The 18084-nt window shown below is 41.0% G+C and overlaps 2 protein-coding genes across 2 annotated transcripts in view; one reads left to right on the forward strand and one right to left on the reverse strand.

Annotated features, from left to right (window-relative positions):
* Positions 1 to 689: 689 nt before the first annotated feature.
* On the reverse strand, positions 690 to 10675 carry LOC143300403 (HAUS augmin-like complex subunit 4). Its single transcript, XM_076614041.1, has 9 exons — positions 10546 to 10675; positions 9953 to 10086; positions 8106 to 8237; positions 7602 to 7739; positions 6713 to 6815; positions 5963 to 6102; positions 4575 to 4705; positions 3147 to 3215; positions 690 to 2695 (listed from the first exon to the last, which is right to left on the reverse strand). Exons 1-9 carry the CDS (start codon positions 10571 to 10573, stop codon positions 2512 to 2514), a joined length of 1059 nt encoding a protein of 352 aa, XP_076470156.1. The 5' UTR covers positions 10574 to 10675; the 3' UTR covers positions 690 to 2511.
* Positions 10676 to 10929: 254 nt separating this feature from the next.
* Positions 10930 to 18084, forward strand: part of LOC143300134 (SUMO-activating enzyme subunit 2-like) — a 28584-nt gene continuing 21429 nt past the window's right edge. The window contains exons 1-6 of the mRNA XM_076613669.1: positions 10930 to 11081; positions 12508 to 12591; positions 14898 to 14968; positions 15561 to 15625; positions 16420 to 16520; positions 17272 to 17393. Of these exons, the coding sequence (XP_076469784.1) occupies positions 10938 to 11081; positions 12508 to 12591; positions 14898 to 14968; positions 15561 to 15625; positions 16420 to 16520; positions 17272 to 17393 (587 nt within the window). The 5' untranslated portion in view covers positions 10930 to 10937. The remainder of the gene's footprint in view (positions 11082 to 12507; positions 12592 to 14897; positions 14969 to 15560; positions 15626 to 16419; positions 16521 to 17271; positions 17394 to 18084) is intronic.

Below are 18084 nucleotides of genomic sequence, written 5' to 3' on the forward strand. Positions count from 1 at the left end.
CATTTCTCTCTCTCTGTCTCTCCCCAGCGATGCCACTGCGTCATCCCACATGTCTGTCCCCCACACCTCCTCCATTTCTCTCTCTCTCTCCCCAGCGATGCCACTGTGTATACCACATGTCTGTCCCCCACACCTCCTCCATTTCTCTCTCTCTCTCTCCCCAGCGATGTCACTGCGTCATCCCACATGTCTGTCCCCCACACCTCCTCCATTTCTCTTTCTCTCTCTCTCCCCAGCGATGTCACTGCGTCATCCCACATGTCTGTCCCCCACACCTCCTCCATTTCTCTCTCTCTCTCTCCCCAGCGATGTCACTGCGTCATCCCACATTCTCTCTCATTCCCAGTTACCTTGCACTCTTTCTCTGCTTGTCTTCTGCTGTGAGTAATTCTAAATCAGTTGCATATTTAGTTTTGTTGATTCCCTTCCACTTAACGACCAACATCAGTATGCTGATGAAAATGTCGTGTTGTGGGAGGTTGCTGTTGGACGCAGTTTAGCTGGGCTACCGAGGGATGCTCTGTTAGCTGATAGGGGAGATGGGGCGCAGTCCACTGGTGTGTTCGCATCTCCAGCTAGGCCAGTCCAGCTACCGTAGCGGTCCCCGGGAATGCACCCGACCAGCACAGCCCTAGCCTTCTACAACACTACTTACCGGGGGTGGGGGTGGGGTGGGGGGGGACTTGCTCACTGGTGGTGGGTCAGGGGGTACCTAAACAGAGGTGTTGGAGGGAGGGGGGGGGGGAGTCTACTCTGTTGTGTCACAGGCAGGAGGTGATTCTAGACTTGAAGCAGTCCAGCGACTCGGCTGTGACAACCTGCTGGGGCAGTGTTTTCTCTTTTCGGCAGTGTGATTTAGCATATTCCTCCAGATGTTATTAACATACATGCTTACATACATCAGGCACTCATATTGTCATTCATCCATGCAAATGTACACACACAGGCGCATACATGCCCTTTCACACATATATACATGTCCACATGAAACCCACAACATAGACTGCGAGTATGTAAACATACAACCACAGCTCGGTAGCTTATGCTTCCACAGCAACATAAGAAGAGTACCGCTACTTATGAAAGTCACACATATTATTCTACCATGGTTTCCAGTGCCGCAAGATTTTTCCTTGGCGTTTAATCCAGTTTTGATATTAATTTTTTTTTAAATATTGGTGTTCCCTTTTGATAATTCTTCTTGAATTGTATCAGATAGATTCCATGTTGACATTCAACACATCTGATTTATTTATGGAACACAGTCATTTCCATGGATTGCTTTTACCCGCCATGTATGTTCGATGCAGCTGGGAGAATGCATAAGATGTATATCTGCCAATACAGTGTCTTTGAGGGTCTCAATTTGATTCTCACTCAGACGGGCGCAATAGCCGAGTGGTTAAAGCGTTGGACTTTCAATCTGAGGGTCCCGGGTTCGAATCACGGTGACGGCGCCTGGTGGGTAAAGGGTGGAGATTTTTACAATCTCCCAGGTCAACATATGTGCAGACCTGCTAGTGCCTGAACCCCCTTCGTGTGAATATGCAAGCAGAAGATCAAATACGCACGTTAAAGATCCTGTAATCCATGTCAGCATTCGGTGGGTTATGAAAACAAGAACATACCCAGCATGCACACCCCTGAAAACGGAGTATGGCTGCCTACATGGTGGGGTGAAAACGGTCATACACGTAAAAGCCCACTTGTGTGCATACGAGTGAACGTGGGAGTTGCAGCCCACGAACGCAGAAGAAGAAGAAGAAGATTCTCACTCTCACCCTTTCTCCCAGGTTTGACTGCACAATCAAACTGAGCATCTAATTCAGATGAGACGATAAACCAAGGTCCCATGTGCAGCACACACTTTGCACACTGAAAAAGAACCCAACGAAAGTATTGTCCTCTGGCAAAATTCTGTAGAAGAAATCCTCTCAGTCAGGCACACAAATGCTTCTACTCAAGGCCTGACCAGCGCGAATGGTTCTTTGTATTTGTATTTGTATTCCTTTTTATCACAGCAGATTTCTCTGTGTGAAATTCGGGCTGCTCTCCCCAGGGAGAGCGCGTCGCTACACTACAGCGCCACCCATTTTTTTTTGTATTTTTTCCTGCGTGCAGTTTTATTTGTTTTTCCTGTCGAAGTGGATTTTTCTACAGAATTTTGCCAGGAACAACACTTTTGTTGCCGTGGGTTCTTTTACGTGCGCTAAGTGCATGCTGCACACGGGACCTCGGTTTATCGTCTCATCCGAATGACTAGCGTCCAGACCACCACTCAAGGTCAAATGGAGGGGGAGAAAATATTGGCGGCTGAGCCATGATTCGAACCAGCGCCCTCAGATTCTCTCGATTCCTAGGCAGACGCGTTACCTCTAGGCCACCACTCCACTGCCTGGCAGATGTGGTATAGCGTCATAATTTTATCCTAATGCAGTGATGCCTCTTTGAGAAACTCGAAACTCTTAAAACAGCTGATTATTTACGGAACACACTTATTCCCATGGATTGCTAAGAATTTGACTTGGCCAGTTCGTTCAGAGCCCATTCCTTGTTCTCCATCTCTCTCTTCAGTTTCCCATAGTCCTCCGCCAGCTCATCAAAGCCGAAGCCAACAGCAGAGTAAGCCTTGAGGGCCAGATTCACACGGTGCAGGTCTTTGTCTTTCACCACTGTCATTTCTTGGAGGTGTTCCCTGCAACAGAGGGAAAAACAACTACTTGCCTCAGTTACGTCCTTTGGAATTGAATATATTAGAACATCAGCTGTCTCTGTAATATAATTACTTACTGTCTATTATGCCTTCTGTGCCATAGGGCAGCAATGAATGTGTAAAATGCAAATCCAGCTTTTTTTTCTTTTCATAAGGAACAGTTACACATGAGCTCTACCTTCTTAGGTTAAAAGAAAAAGATTTTTTTCCTTATTTTTATTTAAAACTCACGTTCTTAATGGTAATGACAAAACTTTAATCCATGTTACCTGTTTCTTTGGTAATTGAACCATTTTAATAACTAACATGGTGAAGGTAACTGTTCTTTCAACGGTTCAATCATTAATCATTTGATTTGTTGAGCAGTAGTCACCCGAATCATTACAGGATGTATGGACTATATTCAGAATACACAGATAAAATTAATACCCACTTGATTTTTGTCAAAGCGGCCACTGTCTCAGCTGTGTAGGTGTCACAAAGGACCTGTAATTCCACGTTCCTGAAATAGAAAGTTGTTTTACTCTGTGTTACAAGAATACGTAATTCTACATTCCTGAAATAGAAACGGCTGTTTTACACTGTGTCATGAAGGACCTGTAGTTCCACATTCCTGAAATAGAAACAGCTGTTTTACACTGTGTTACAAAGGACCTGTAATTCCACATTCCTGGAATAGAAACAGCTGTTTTACACTGTGTCACAAAGGACCTGTAATTCCACATTCCTGGAACAGAAACAGCTGTTTTATATTGTTCTTTGGACAGGCAGTTTCACACAGAAAAAGATGTCTATTGTGACATCTTTAATTTTGTAGGCTTAAAGAGCTGTATGAAGGCCTGCAAAGATAATAAAGAGGCCAGAGAGAAATACATTCCAATGTGAACACAGTACGGTAATCAAATAAAATCTCAACCAGCACAAATGAATGCAATGCACAACAATAAAATCAACACAATTCTCACTGAACCCTCACTCTGTAATAACATTGTGTATGGTTTGGTGTGTTTTGTGGGTTGAAAAACAAAAATATAATTTTCAGTGTCTTGTGGATCAAAAAAAAGGCCCATACTGTCCACATAGGCAATGCCCCTTTCTCTGCTTTGTGGGTAAAAAAAAGACCAATTCATCAAAACAGAAAATGTGGGTTTTTTTTTCTCACAAAGCAAGAAGAGGGTTAACTGTTTTAATTTGATTTGATACAGATATTTATGTAATGCCTATCCTCGGTCAGAGACCAAGCTCTAAGCGCTTTATGAATTTGGAGTCATTTTCAGTGGGGTGCATGCTGGGTATGTCCTTGTTTCCATAACTCACTGAACGCTGACATGGATTACAGGATCTTTAACGCGCGTACTTGATCTTCTGCGTGCGTATACACATGAAGGGGGTTCAGGCGATAGCAGGTCTGCTCATATTCTGACCTGAGAGATTTGAAAAATCCCCACCCTTTACCCACCTGGCGCCGTTACCAAGATAACGAACCTGGGACCCTCAGATTGAAAGTCCAACGCTTTAATCACTCGGCCATTGCCGAAATTCTGATAATTATTCCAAACATTTGCCATGAAAAGTGAGAGAATGTCCAGGTATTTCAAGCATGTGAGTGCTGCAGCAAAAGAGTGACAAGCTCAAGCAGACTCCCTGGCAGCAGGGTTAAACTGGGACAAACTGGGTAAATCTATTAATAAAACAAAAGGTAGGGCTAAAGTGGGACCAATTGGGTAAGTCTGTTAGTGAAGCAAGTGGTAGGGTTAAACTGGGAGAATTTGGGTAAGTCTGTTAGTGAAGTAAGTGGCACTGGTAGAGTAAAACTGGGACAGATTGGGTAAGTCACTAGTGAAACTAGCGGTCGACTGACTTGATTTTTAAACAGAGGGCGTCACAGCGGGCAGCCAGGTACTCCGTGGTGACAGTATTGCTGCGAGACTGCTTGCCCAGACGGTACTGGTTCACCATTTTCTCCAGCATGCCCAGGGATTCCAGTAACGTCTAGCAACAAAAACAATACCATTATTATTATTATTATTGATACTTGCTTAACGCCTGTCTTCAGTAAAAGACCAAGCTCAAAGTGCTTTACAAACACAGAATCACCAAGCTCTAACACAGAGTCATTTTCACGACATTCTGTCTACCTGGGCAGAGCCGACTGACAGCTGCCTCTGGGTGCTCATCATTGATTTCCTGTGTCATTCAGTCAAGCAAACACACAGACACATGTATAGAGCAAAATCTATTTATTCAAAGTGTTTTACAAACCCTTGTGATTTCCAGCAAAATATGTTGCTGTCAAGAAATGACAAGTCTCTTTAATCTAATGTGTATTTGGAAGTGAACAGGAGGCTACACATTGTGACCTCTTAATATACTTATGCAGAACATAAGCGTATGAAATGTTTCCTTCCTCAGTTTTAATCAAGATGTTGTATTATATATTTATGTCAGCCCCTTCAGTATGGGGCCAAGGCATTTAACACAAAGCAGAGATGAGAGCAAGATGACCAACACTTCTGACAAGATATGGATACTTATAGTTACACAGTACTTATCCTTGCATAGTGCCTATCCTCGATCAGAGACCAAGCTCAAAGCACTTTACAGGGTCATCAACCTGGGCACAGCTGATAACACATTAATCTGCATCCCTGATGCTTTGAAAATTGAAAGAATCCACAGCTTGTTCATCAAGCTTATCCCTGGGACATTTAAAAAACTATTTTTTTTTGACAAACACAAAATACAAATGCACAGACTGACAGAGAAACAAAAGAGGAAAGTATGCAGGCATGTAGATGCAAAATATTTTCCGTAATTATCATTTCTATAATACTGCTATAAAGGGAAGACCAGTTTCGTATATGCTTTCTGGCTATGAAGTCATCTTTTTTCTTTCTTTCAATAACCAGTGTTATTGTCTTGGTGTATGGCTGTTTTCTTCAAGTGCTGTTGTGTGCCATTATGACTGTTGTATGTGAATTGTTTCATGGGAGCACACTATGGGAAGTTTGCGCCATATATGTACTATACAGTGTAATTATTTTATTGTTATTATTATTACTATCACAATCATTATCAGTAATGCAGTTTAATCTACTCCATAGTCATGTACACTATTATAGTGATAGCATGCATACACATACACACATACAGACACACAGACACACACAAACATACAGACACACATACACAAAAACCTAAAAACCAAAAAAGAACAACAAAAAAAAAAAATTAAAATGTTCACAGCACCTGGAAGTACGTCCAGAATTGTCTTTCCCTTTTTTCCTTCATGACCTTGAGCTGCTGTTTCTCCTCCTTGGTGACTCTCAGTGACCTCTCCACCATGGCCGGCAACTGGGAAGCTTTGGCCATCGCCAGGTTACTGCTGTCTGTCACAGTGAACATGGGCCTGTCAGTGTCACCGTGACTTTAACTCATTAGGGACTGCCTGTCTTCTCCCGTTCTTTCCCCCGCCCCTCCCTCAACCTCCCGACAGTGACCACATCCAATGTCCAGTTGGTGTCTGAATGGCTAAGCCTGTAGCTTTCGTCATTAGAAACATGGTATTCTTTGTCTCCGTCCCCTTGTTCAGTGTGATAACCTTCCGTCTGTAACATGTTCATGATGTCAGAAGCCACAAAGCACTCTTGTTGTCGCCTCTTTTGCCGTTCGTACGGAAAGAGTTAACTCTTTCACCACCACAGGCGACTGTCAACATCGAGGGGTCATATCAAATGGACTGTTTTTCACATTGAAACAAAGCTTAACAGCCACAGCCAATTTCCCATGCAAAGGAAACTGACTAACCTTCTCCCCTTTTGCTGTCAAATGTGTTTGTTGTTATAAATAGAATTAAATGAGTCACACACTGACCAGCATGTGCAGAGGTGTGAAAGATGCTGACTGGACATATAAACATAATTCAATGTGAATAACAGTAATTTCATTGCTGAAAACATTTAATTCATTGTTATAAACAGAATAGATTCCCACACTGACCAGTTAATGTAGAAGTGTGAAAGATGCTGACCAGGTTTTCACATTTCTTTCTGAGGCGGTCCTCCAGTTCAGGAATCAGTTTTTGCTGCATCGAAGGAATGTGCTGAAAATGATAACAGTAGGGTTGTGGTATGATAACCATATTCATTGGAAATGAACAAACAATTAGGCATGGAGATGAAATGATTAACAAACAGTATTTGTGTTTGCACATTTCTTCTGTCTTTGCCGCTGTGCGCATATGTCAGATGATCGGTATAAGGACAGACCCGGCGCTTCCTTTTTTGAGGAAGTGTCTGTGTTTATTCCAATGTACCTTTTATTTACCTGTGTGCTAGCTGAATCGGTAGCGCAAGCAGCAATGACTTGAAGTTGTGTACCTTGTAAATGGAGAGAGTTACCACTCTTTACTATTTGTTAACAATAGTATTCATTGTTTTCATAATTCACCACAGACCTGAAGAACAGGTGCAGGGCAGAGGGGAGGGACTGGGAGGTGGGGGTTTGGGGGGGAGATGTCAAGGGAATCTCTCCTTCTTCTTCTTCTGCGTTCGTGGGCTGCAACTCCCACGTTCACTCGTATGCACACAAGTGGGCTTTTACGTGTATGACCGTTTTTACCCCGCCATGTAGGCAGCCATACTCTGTTTTCGGGGGTGTCAAGGGAATCAAGAGCGGGTATTCATGGGATGGGAGTGAAATGAGAGAGAGAGAGAGAGCATCTGAAAGTTTATTCTACGATGGTACAATACTGTAATTCAACCACCTCCCCATAGTCATATTCACTATCATTGTGATAGTACGTACATACACACATGCATGCGCACACACGCACACACACTGTGGCATACACACACACACACTACGACACACACACGCACACACACACCTTTTTGTAGGGGTTGTACATTTGAACGTCGGTGTGAGACAGTCCCAGCAGAGTGACGTTGGAGCTGGGGTCAGGTGAGAAATCCAGGTAATCCTCCACCTCCGCATAGTTGAGACACTTCTCCAGGATCTCCTTGAACTGAACAGGAAGGTGGCAGAATGGTTAAGATGCTCACCTCCTAATACAGCGTCTGTGAAGGTTTTGGTTCAAATCCCAGTCTCTGCCTTTCTCCCAATTTTGACTGAAAAATCAAACTGAGCATACACACTGAAGTCCTTTCACTTTCATAAACTTAATATTTCCAAAAAATTTTTATGATTTTACTGAAGACTATCAAGTCATGTTAACTGAAGTAAGCCTTCAGAATTACTGACTTATCTCACCCTTATAAACAAGCCAGTGGTTGCTGATAACAACACTTTCAACAATGCCGCTTGCAATAAAAAAAAAAAAAGAAAGAAAAAAAACAAAAAAAGAAACATACCATATTGTTTCATATCTTACTTCATAATCTGCAGTGGTCAAAGACGTGTCTCGGCTTTTCAGCTCATAATCCAGAATAATTTCTTGCAATTCACGATGCAGTATTTGAGACTGAAGCCAACTGTGTTTCTCAAGGCGAAGGGTTTCTTCTGCCTGAAAAAAAAAAAAAAAAAAAAAAAAATCACGGAATTTTTATGACACTAACACATTTAAAAACAACAACAATATATATATATATATATATATATATATACACACGTGTGTGTGTGTGTGTGTGTGTGTTATATAGTACTAGGTTTTACTGCAGCCATGCAAACACAACTTTACACACATTAACTTGATCAAGTAATGATCCCAATTCCCTCACTCACATACACATGCTTAGACTCAAACACAAGAACATTTTAATTTCAGCACTTGCAATATCTTGCCCATATTTTTTAGCTGGGCACATCATGGTTTTTGTACCAAAGACTGAAAGAGATATATACATTGTATATACATATCTATCTCAGAAGATTGAAATGACCGATGGTAATCAACATCCCAAGACAGTAGTTAAGAAAATTAAGATAAATTCTACAAGTTAACAGCACATTCAAACAGGCAGCGAGAGGGTGCAGGTTTGGTGAGAGGGTGCAGGTTTGAGTCTGAACTTGCGCTGGACTTTTTTTTCCCAAACCAAAGGCTAACTCCTACCCAGTGTTGAGAGCACTGCAGACTCAAACAGAAGACAGGGACCCCACAGTCGAGCGTCAGCCATTTCACACATGTGTCTGGCAATGTTGGTATAATTCCCTGATCAACACTACTAGAGCCTGTACCTTGATCTGAAGCTTGTTTTGTGATCTTTTGTTGCCTAGAGCCCACTCTACCCAACCTACTACACAGGCCATATGTAACAAATAAAAATAAATAAATAAATATATCAGGGCAAAAAATACTGTAAATATCAGTCCCTTAGAACCTGAAACAAAGAAAAAAAAAGAACGCCTAGAAAAGAAAATTAGCCACCAGCACAGTAACATTCACAAAACCAAACAGACCAACAGTCACCTGTAAGATTAGTGTGCAAAAAAAGCCCAAAAAACCCCACAACATACACAGGCAAAGAGTACCACTGACAAACTACATACATCCTGTTCCTGAAGAATCACTTTCTCTTACACCGAACACACACACACACATATGCACATACACACACCTACCTTTATACGAAATTTTTACAGCCAGAAGGAATGTGGCAGAATAGATATGGCACTTATCTACCAATACAGTGTCCGTGAGGGTTAAGGTTTGAATCCCAGTCTTTCCCGTTCTCGTAAGTTTAACTGGAAATCAAACTGAGCATCTTGTCATTCAGATGAGAAGGTAAACTGCGCTCCCATGTGCAGCAATCACTTGGCGTGCTGACAAATATCCCATGGCAACATAGATATTGTCCTCAGGCAAAATTCTGACGAAAAAATCTACTCTGATATTTGCACGCAAGGCCGGGCCAGAAGACTGCGATGGAATATGCTGCTGTCAGGCATCTGCCAAGCAAATGTGATGTAGCATACATAAATTCAATTGTCCAAATACAGTGACACTTCCTTGAGAAACTGTAACTGAATGTACACATCATGTGAAAAATCCTTCTCTCTCCCTTTCTAAAAAAAAAAACACAACAAAAACATGCACATATACACACATTTTGTGCTCTCTCTCTCACACACACACACACACTCACACAAACCTACATATACACACATGTGAATACACAGTCACTCACACACACAAACACACACACAGACAAAAAAAAAACAAACCATGCTTATATATGTTTGTACACACACACACTGTTTTACAGTCAACACTGCAGGTACCTGTTTTAAGTCTTTGTGAACATCCAGTGACACACCATCTGGGGTCAGAAGCTGGCCCAGTTGTTGCAGGAGATGTACAAACTCTGGATTGTCCTCTTCTTCTTTGGCAGTTAACTTAACTGGAACCCTGCCAGCTGATGAGAGAAAAAACTGGTGAATGAATAAATAATTACCAAACAAGAAAGTGAATATGAAAGGTACAGAAGTAGGTTAAATTTATACGTAACTAATTGATTGATAAATCGTTATTCTTTTTTCCCTTTACAGAATCAAAAGGTGTACCGCATTGGAGAAAATAGTATACATAACTATCTAAATTAGTAATCAATTAATAAATTATGTTGTTTTCTTTAGAAAAATAAACTGACAGTGTGGACATGTTTTGTTTGACTGAGTGGCATTGTAATAGAGTGTTCATGTGTGCGTGACTGCATATATGTTAGCATCATGTGTGTGTGTGTGTGTGTGTGTGTGTGTGCACGTACACTCTGTGCTTGTGTGTGTGTGTGTGTGTGTGTGAGAGAGTGCGTGCGCGCGCGCGCTGCCCTCTATCATGCATGTCAACAACAAAACGACACTGAAAGATTGCGTACTGATTTCTGGAACTCTCGTTGACATCATGCGTAACTGATCATTCCCAAACGCCCGAGATCCAGATCATCAACTGGAGACTTCCGTCATCCACAAGACATGCACAACCATGAAACACAATCAAGTTTCTAAGTTTCCCGGGGGCTATTTGTGATATATTCGGATTGCTTTTATCATTTTTCTTTAAGAAATTAGAAATATCCTACAGTGAACAGATAATTAATATTCTTTTTTATTTTAATGAGTTTATTGACTGGTTTTTGCATAATTTGTGGATGTATTCAGTCAACGACATAGAAGTATTTTGGGCTAAGGCCTAAATAATTCACGAGCTGCTCTGCCGTCCAATCAACATCGTGCCGATCGGTTTTTCCGCAACTGTCATTGATGCGATATGGCGGCTTCCTTGAAAGGAATACTGCAGGGAAACCTTGCAGAAAATATCCAAAAGAGCAAAATTCTAGTGGTCGGTGCGGGTGGAATCGGTTGTGAACTCTTAAAAAATCTTGTGCTTACTGGATTCAAGACAATTGAAGTGGTAACATATTTCTTCTGTTTCATGATTTCCTGTTTGAAAGAAGCACCAATGCTCACTTTTAAGCGTCAAGGGAGACAATGAAATAATAACACAATGCACCAGCAGATTCAGATAATGTTGAAGATATTTTATCCCAGGTTGCGAAAATATCCCAGGATGCGAAACTTGCGAAAATTTTTCAGTTGCCATAACATGTAGTGACCTCATCCATCGCACTTAATGACTTGTACCATTCACTGATGCAGTGGTACCACTAACACTAGTAACAGTGGTGAACTTACTCTCACTGCAACTAACACTCACACAGTAACACTAACACAGTAACAGGAATCAAATATGAGATACTCAGATAGTTTTCTTCCCAACCCTAGATATTGAGACTAGTTTAGGTTTCTTGGCAGCAGCAATTTCATATGTGTGAATCCTTCTGTCAACATCTTGAAACCCCACTCCAGGAGTTCTGTCAAATTTGATTTTGGTAGCCATAAAATTAAGTATTGAACTGTTGTTGCCATACATTTTGGATTATAGTATGGGAGGTGGCAGAATGGTTAAGGTATTCGTTTGCCAATGCAAGGTCCATGAGAGTCCAGGTTCGAATCCTGCTCATGTCCTTCCTTCCAAGTTTGATTGGAAAATCAAACAGCCTGTAGTCATTCAGATCAAACAATAAACTGAATTTCCATGTGCAGCACTCACAAGGGGCACTGAAAAAGAACCCATGGTAATGAGAGTGTTGCTCTCTGGCAGAATTCTGTAGAAAAAACCTTAAACCTTTTTAGATTATGTATTATTCTGTACACATAAACTTGCAAACATAAACTGAACAGTACAATTCTGCATTTTATTTAGATGATTTGAAATGAAATGTATGCAGTACATAGCTAATTCTTAATCAGCTGCAGAACTTTAATGTTCATAAAGAATTATTGATATTATTTTAGTTTTCTCAAAAATGCAGTGGCTCATTAAGTACTATATGCCAACTTTTCCTCTTTCTCACAGACACGTGCGCATGCACACACACACACACACACACACACACACACACACACACACACACGGTGCAACAGACACATACATGTGTATGTGTATGCACATGCAAATACACACACGCACACACAAACACATGGTGCAAAACACACATATATATACATGTGTAAGTGCACGCACATGCAAACACCCACACTTTCATGACACACAACAACACACGCGTGTGCTGGTGTTATTATTCAGGTTTGTTTTAGGTTTTTGTTTTAATTTCTACAGATAAAGTGTAATGGTCTTCAGCTTTTGGGATTATTAATTACTTCATCTTACCTGTAAGAAGCAATAGTTTGAATTCTTTGTTGAATAAAGAAGAACTGTTTATATTGCAGAATTTGATATTAAAGTTTGTTGATTAGTCTGGTTTTTTCTTCTCAAGATTGACCTTGATACCATCGATGTGAGCAATCTCAACAGACAGTTCCTCTTCAGAAAAGAGCATGTGGGCAAATCCAAGTCACAGGTACTTGTATTTTTATTTGTTTTATTTATTTTTTTTTTTTACATTTTTGCTGACCCATCATCTGAGCCGTTTCAGTGGCATTATTTCCTTTCTGCTCATTCTGATCCACCGTACACTGCCACTCCTGGGTTTGTCTGTCACGGTCCGGCGCCGGCAGTCCACAGGGAACCACTGATGTTAGGTTGCTGGGAGGCCACACACCTGAGGAGACCCTGCACTCCTTCAAGTCACTTTGGTGGTGGTCAGTTGTGCATGGCCTGATGTATTGTACCTTGGACAACACCAAAAGCCTCCTTCTGACGACAATAATAGCTTAGTGTGGAGACCGCCACCTCATCCCACCAACAACAGTCCTCCCATGAATCTGCAAACACCAAAGACCTTGGCAGGACTAGTGCCAAGCACAGAAGTTGAGGAGGATCAAAACTGAGGACACAATGAGAGCAGAGCATAAAAGGCCATAGACATTGGGATTAAATTATAAATTTTTTTAAATTTTTTTTTTTTTATTGATGATGGAGGAGTAGGATGATGACGATGTTTCTATGGAGGTTGATTTAGATTTGGGAAGTCCTGCATAATAAGTCTGTACTCTACACTTTCATATAGAGGCGGGTTTTTAAGCCCTTGGCCAGCTCCTGTCTAAAGTTGAGTATGCTGTGGACTTAGAAACTAAATGGGAAGACTGGGACCACACAGTCGAGTATCATCCACTTAACGAATATGTCTTTTGGTGTGTTGCTCAAATTTCCTGACCCACACTGCAAGTGTCTGCATCTCTCCAGTCTGGTTAACGCTGGGATATCATAATAACAGAAGTGTACAGTATTGTCATGTAGTCCCCAACCTAATGGATCTCCATAGCAACAAAATCATCACTATCCTCCTCCTTCATCAGTACATGAAACAAATTGTCATAAGTTCTGTTGCCTTTCATGCCCTGTTCTCATTGGACCTCAGTTTCGATCCCCTTCCACTTCCGTGCCTGGGGTGAGTACTGCCAAGGTCATCGACGTTGGCAGATTCTTGGGGGACTCTTGTTGGAGGGATGTGGTGACGGTATTTACTCTAGGGAACACACACACTCAGTCTGGCTCCATGACTAAGCTATTATTGTCTATAGGGGACAATGTAGCTGGTGTCCTAAGTGTACTGAATCAGAATAGGCACTGTTGAAGTTTTTGAACACCACCAAAGTAACTTGGCAGTAGTGCAGGGTCTCCTCTGGTGTGTGGTCTCCTGGTGACCTAAGTCAATGTGCCGACACTGGGACTGCGACAGACGAATCCAGGTGTGGCAATGTGAGGGGTACTCAGAGTGGGAGTTATGTCACTGAAACATGCAGGTGACTGGCCAGAAAAAAAGATTCTTGCTAGTGTCATATTAAACAGGTGTTAATAATTGAATATTAGATATTAATAATTGAATATTATAAATGAAATATAATTATATGTATTGTTATAATTAATATAAATCCATGTGGTGCTAATGAAAAATAAAATTTTATGTGGTTTTGTTATAAATTGATATTGAATGAAAAAAGCATCTGCTATAGCAATAATTTACCACTTGTGACTGGGAAAATGGTAGTCTGATAATGAAACAAATAATCAGAAACTGAGAAAGAAAAGAAAAGATGATTGTATAATTCAGAAATAAAGTTGAAAAAAACAACTGATTTGTATTGGTGCATAATGCCAGCATGATACGCCAGGATAGATATGGATTATCTACTCATATATATATGAATATGTTAGTGGTACTGGCAGTGATCATTTTGGTTCCGCTTTGAAGTATAGATTAATGAATAAAGAACAATTTAAACAATTTTAGCAGAGTAATGATTTCTTAACTTTGAAACTCTTGTACACATACAAGCAGCTAAGACTGGAGAAAGTGGAAGGCAGCTAACATTCTGTTGGTGTTGGCCCTTGGTAACTTCCATAGTCTAGTATTTTAACCCCTTGACTGCTGCAGACAAGCAGGCTCATCATTGAAGAGCTGTCACTGTGAGATAAGATCGAGCTTACAGTTCGAGGTCAGGATGTCGGTCATCACTGTGTGTCTGGACATCTTCCTCTTGGCATTGCCTTACTTTTGTTCAGTGAAATCAGTAAACCACTGAATAGTACGCAAATGCAGCGACTGCCTTTTAAACTCATACCACATTAATGATCTCCTTTCATCAAGGTTCAACTGTCAGGGAGGTTAAGTGCCAGAGGTAAAGCTGATTTATTATTTTAATTTTTATGCTACAGGGTGTATTTGGTTTGATATGAAAGCTGTGAATGCTTTGTTGATGGCAGGTGGCAAAAGAAAGTGTGCTGAAGTTCAATCCTGATGTGGACATCACTGCCTACCATGACAGCATCATGAGGTGGGGAATGTGTTATTTAGTTGTAATATTGATATTTACTTCACTGAAGGTGATGCTCATTCAGTAGTACAAGTGTTAGCTTTCTGATTATTATACACATGCACATACAAATACACGTACAGTGCACACTTGTATGATCACTCAAACACACACACACATGCATGCACGCATGCATGTGTCCATACACACACAGAGTACAAACACACGCATGTATACATGTATACAAACACAATCACACATACACACACACACACTCTCTCTCTCTCTTATGTGATTTATATTAGTGCAGCAAAAATATTGTTGTAATGTTGATTTTATTAATATTTTTGTTAGAATCACTGCACGGAAGATCTCATTTTAAATACAAAAGATAATATATATGTATTTTTTCAGTTAAAAAACTTATATACCAAATTTTTTTATTCCACTTGTTTCATAATATTATGCATCCATCTTTCAATTTTTTTCTTACTTTCTGTTATTACTGAATCTCTTAAAACTGCAATTTTTTTCTTTATCAATCTGATGTATAAAAGAAATGTTAATATAAATTTAAATCAGACTTATGTTCAATGTTCGTCTACTCCAACAGTCCAGACTATGATGTGAACTTCTTCAAGCAGTTCACTCTGGTGATGAACGCTTTGGACAACAGGGGTAAGGATTACTTTTCTCATTATCTCAGTATCTGGCTTTTATTACTTCAGCGTAATTTTCTTATCATTCTGTTTTGTTATCTCAGGACCAATATGTGTGTGATTTCAAGGGTAAGAAAGAGAGGAATTGGAGAGTAGCTTATATATTTATGGTGTTGGCTCTTCCTAATTTTTGTTACCTTTTCAAGGTCCAGTAGAAAGAGGGAAGAGTGGGGTGGGGGGGGGGGGGGGGGTGCAGGGGGGAGAAAATGTGTATGAGACTCGAAGCCACGGACACTAATTTCCTAGTCAGGTAATTACCACTAGGCCAACGCTTCACAACATAATTCATGGTGAGAGTGAACAAGAACAAGGAGACTAGCAGTTTGAAGATATGTCTGTCTGAAGAAAGGAAAGGAATGACAATGACACGTAGAGAATGCTTTTTAACACACTAGCTCTGATTTGGGTTTTAGTTTTTGATTCTGTGTTGTGGGTTGAGAAGGTTGAAAAAAATTGTGTATCCAGCCAGTGATTTGCTTTCAGTTGTATATTTTGTGTGTGTGTGTGTGTGTGTGTGTGTTCGTTATTGTTTGCTTCTGTTCAGCGACCAGAAACTATGTGAATCACGTTAGTAGTAGTAGGCTACAATTTTATGTCTTTCAACTCTAAGTGATGTTAGATGAGGGGGGAAAGTGGAGGGTGGGGAAGGGGAGGGAGGAAGGTGTGATTCTCTGTGTGTGCATGTATGTGTGTGTGTGTGTGTGTATATGTGTGTGTGTGTTTGTGTGAATCTTATGTTTTTCTTCTTTTCAGCGGCCAGAAACCATGTGAATCGAATGTGTCTGGCAGCAGACATCCCCCTGATAGAAAGTGGTACAGCTGGCTACTATGGTCAGGTCACTGTGATTAAAAAGGTCAGACACTGGTTGTGACTTAGCGCTGTTAAGAGTGCTTTTCGTATGAATTTATGCCCCATCTTTTCTGAATTTTATACGCACATAAACTTTACATTTAGAGAGTGTGTTTCTTTCTTTCTTTTTTTTTTTTTTTGTGTGTGTGTTTTGTTGTTGTTGTTTTTTGCTGATTTTTTGTTTAAACATAATTGTTTACTCACTGTATCACTCAAGTGTGTGTGATCAAGACTTTTTTTTAGTAGCAGGTGGAATTGATAGATACACAATTCTTGTGATCAACTAATTTGGGTATGACAGGCCTCACTAAAGCACATTGAACACAACTGGACAGAAGCTTCTGTCATAAAATATGAATCTTGTGCCATATATATATATATATATATTTTTTTTTTTTTTTTTTTTTTTTTGGCCCCCACTTCACGGGAATAGAAGGCATCATGGCAGAATCGGTTAGGCTTTCGACTTCTGATCCAGTGTTCACCAGTGATGCGGATTTGAGGCTCCATTTTATGCATTATATAGTGTCCTTGGTAAAAGGCAATTAACTCATTGCTTTTCCTCACTCCACTTGGCCAGGTGTGAATGGGTACCTGACTTCGGTTGGGGAAGGTTAAAACAGCAGGAAAGGATTAGGCCCCGCCTTTCTATGTTGAGCCACACAGTGGACATGAATTTGCTGCCCCAGTGGCCGAAAAAGGCTGTGGAACCTTAAACCTTTTTTTTTTTTTTTTTTTTTTTAAATTTCCTCCAGGGATTAACAGAGTGCTACGAGTGCCAACCGAAGCCTCCGCAGAAAACATTTCCAGGGTGCACCATCCGGAACACTCCCTCCGAGCCTATCCACTGTGTCGTCTGGGCCAAGCACCTGTTCAAGTGAGTTTTAATACTGATAATAATAATGGGTATTTATGATGAACTCTGCCTCCTTTGCTAGATTGAACTGGTTCTTTGTGCTGCAGCTGTGGGGGCTAGTTGACCCTCTTCTTGACTGAGAGAGTGAGGATGTAACTTGGGCAGGACACTCTCTGCTACAATTGAATTCTATTCCAGATAGTGGGGACAGCAGTTGCCTCTTCTGCTGTTCTGCCGGTCATAGTCTGACATAACTAGCTTACATACCTCCTTCGCACAGGGGCTCAGATCTCTAACAGTTAACATCAGTTTGTGTGAATGGTGTGTTGCAGGTGTGAATGGTGTGTTGCAGTCAGTGTTGCAGGTGTGAATGGTGTGTTGCAGTCAGTGTTGCAGTTGTGAATGGTGTGTTGCAGTCAGTGTGAGAGGTGAGAATGCTGTGTTGCAGTGTGACAGGTGTGAATGGTGTGTTGCAGTCAGTGTTGCAGGTGTGAATGGTGTGTTGCAGTCAGTGTTGCAGGTGTGAATGGTGTGTTGCAGTCAGTGTTACAGGTGTGCATGGTGTGTTGCAGTCAGTGTGACAGATATGAATGGTGTGTTGTGGTCAGTGTTGCAGGTGTGAATGGTGTGTTGCAGTCAGTGTGACAGGTGTGAATGGTGTGTTGCAGTCAGTGTTACAGGTGTGCATGGTGTGTTGCAGTCAGTGTGACAG

Source organism: Babylonia areolata, chromosome 26, assembly GCF_041734735.1.
Source record: "Babylonia areolata isolate BAREFJ2019XMU chromosome 26, ASM4173473v1, whole genome shotgun sequence".
NCBI classification, from domain to species: Eukaryota; Metazoa; Mollusca; class Gastropoda; order Neogastropoda; family Buccinidae; genus Babylonia; species Babylonia areolata.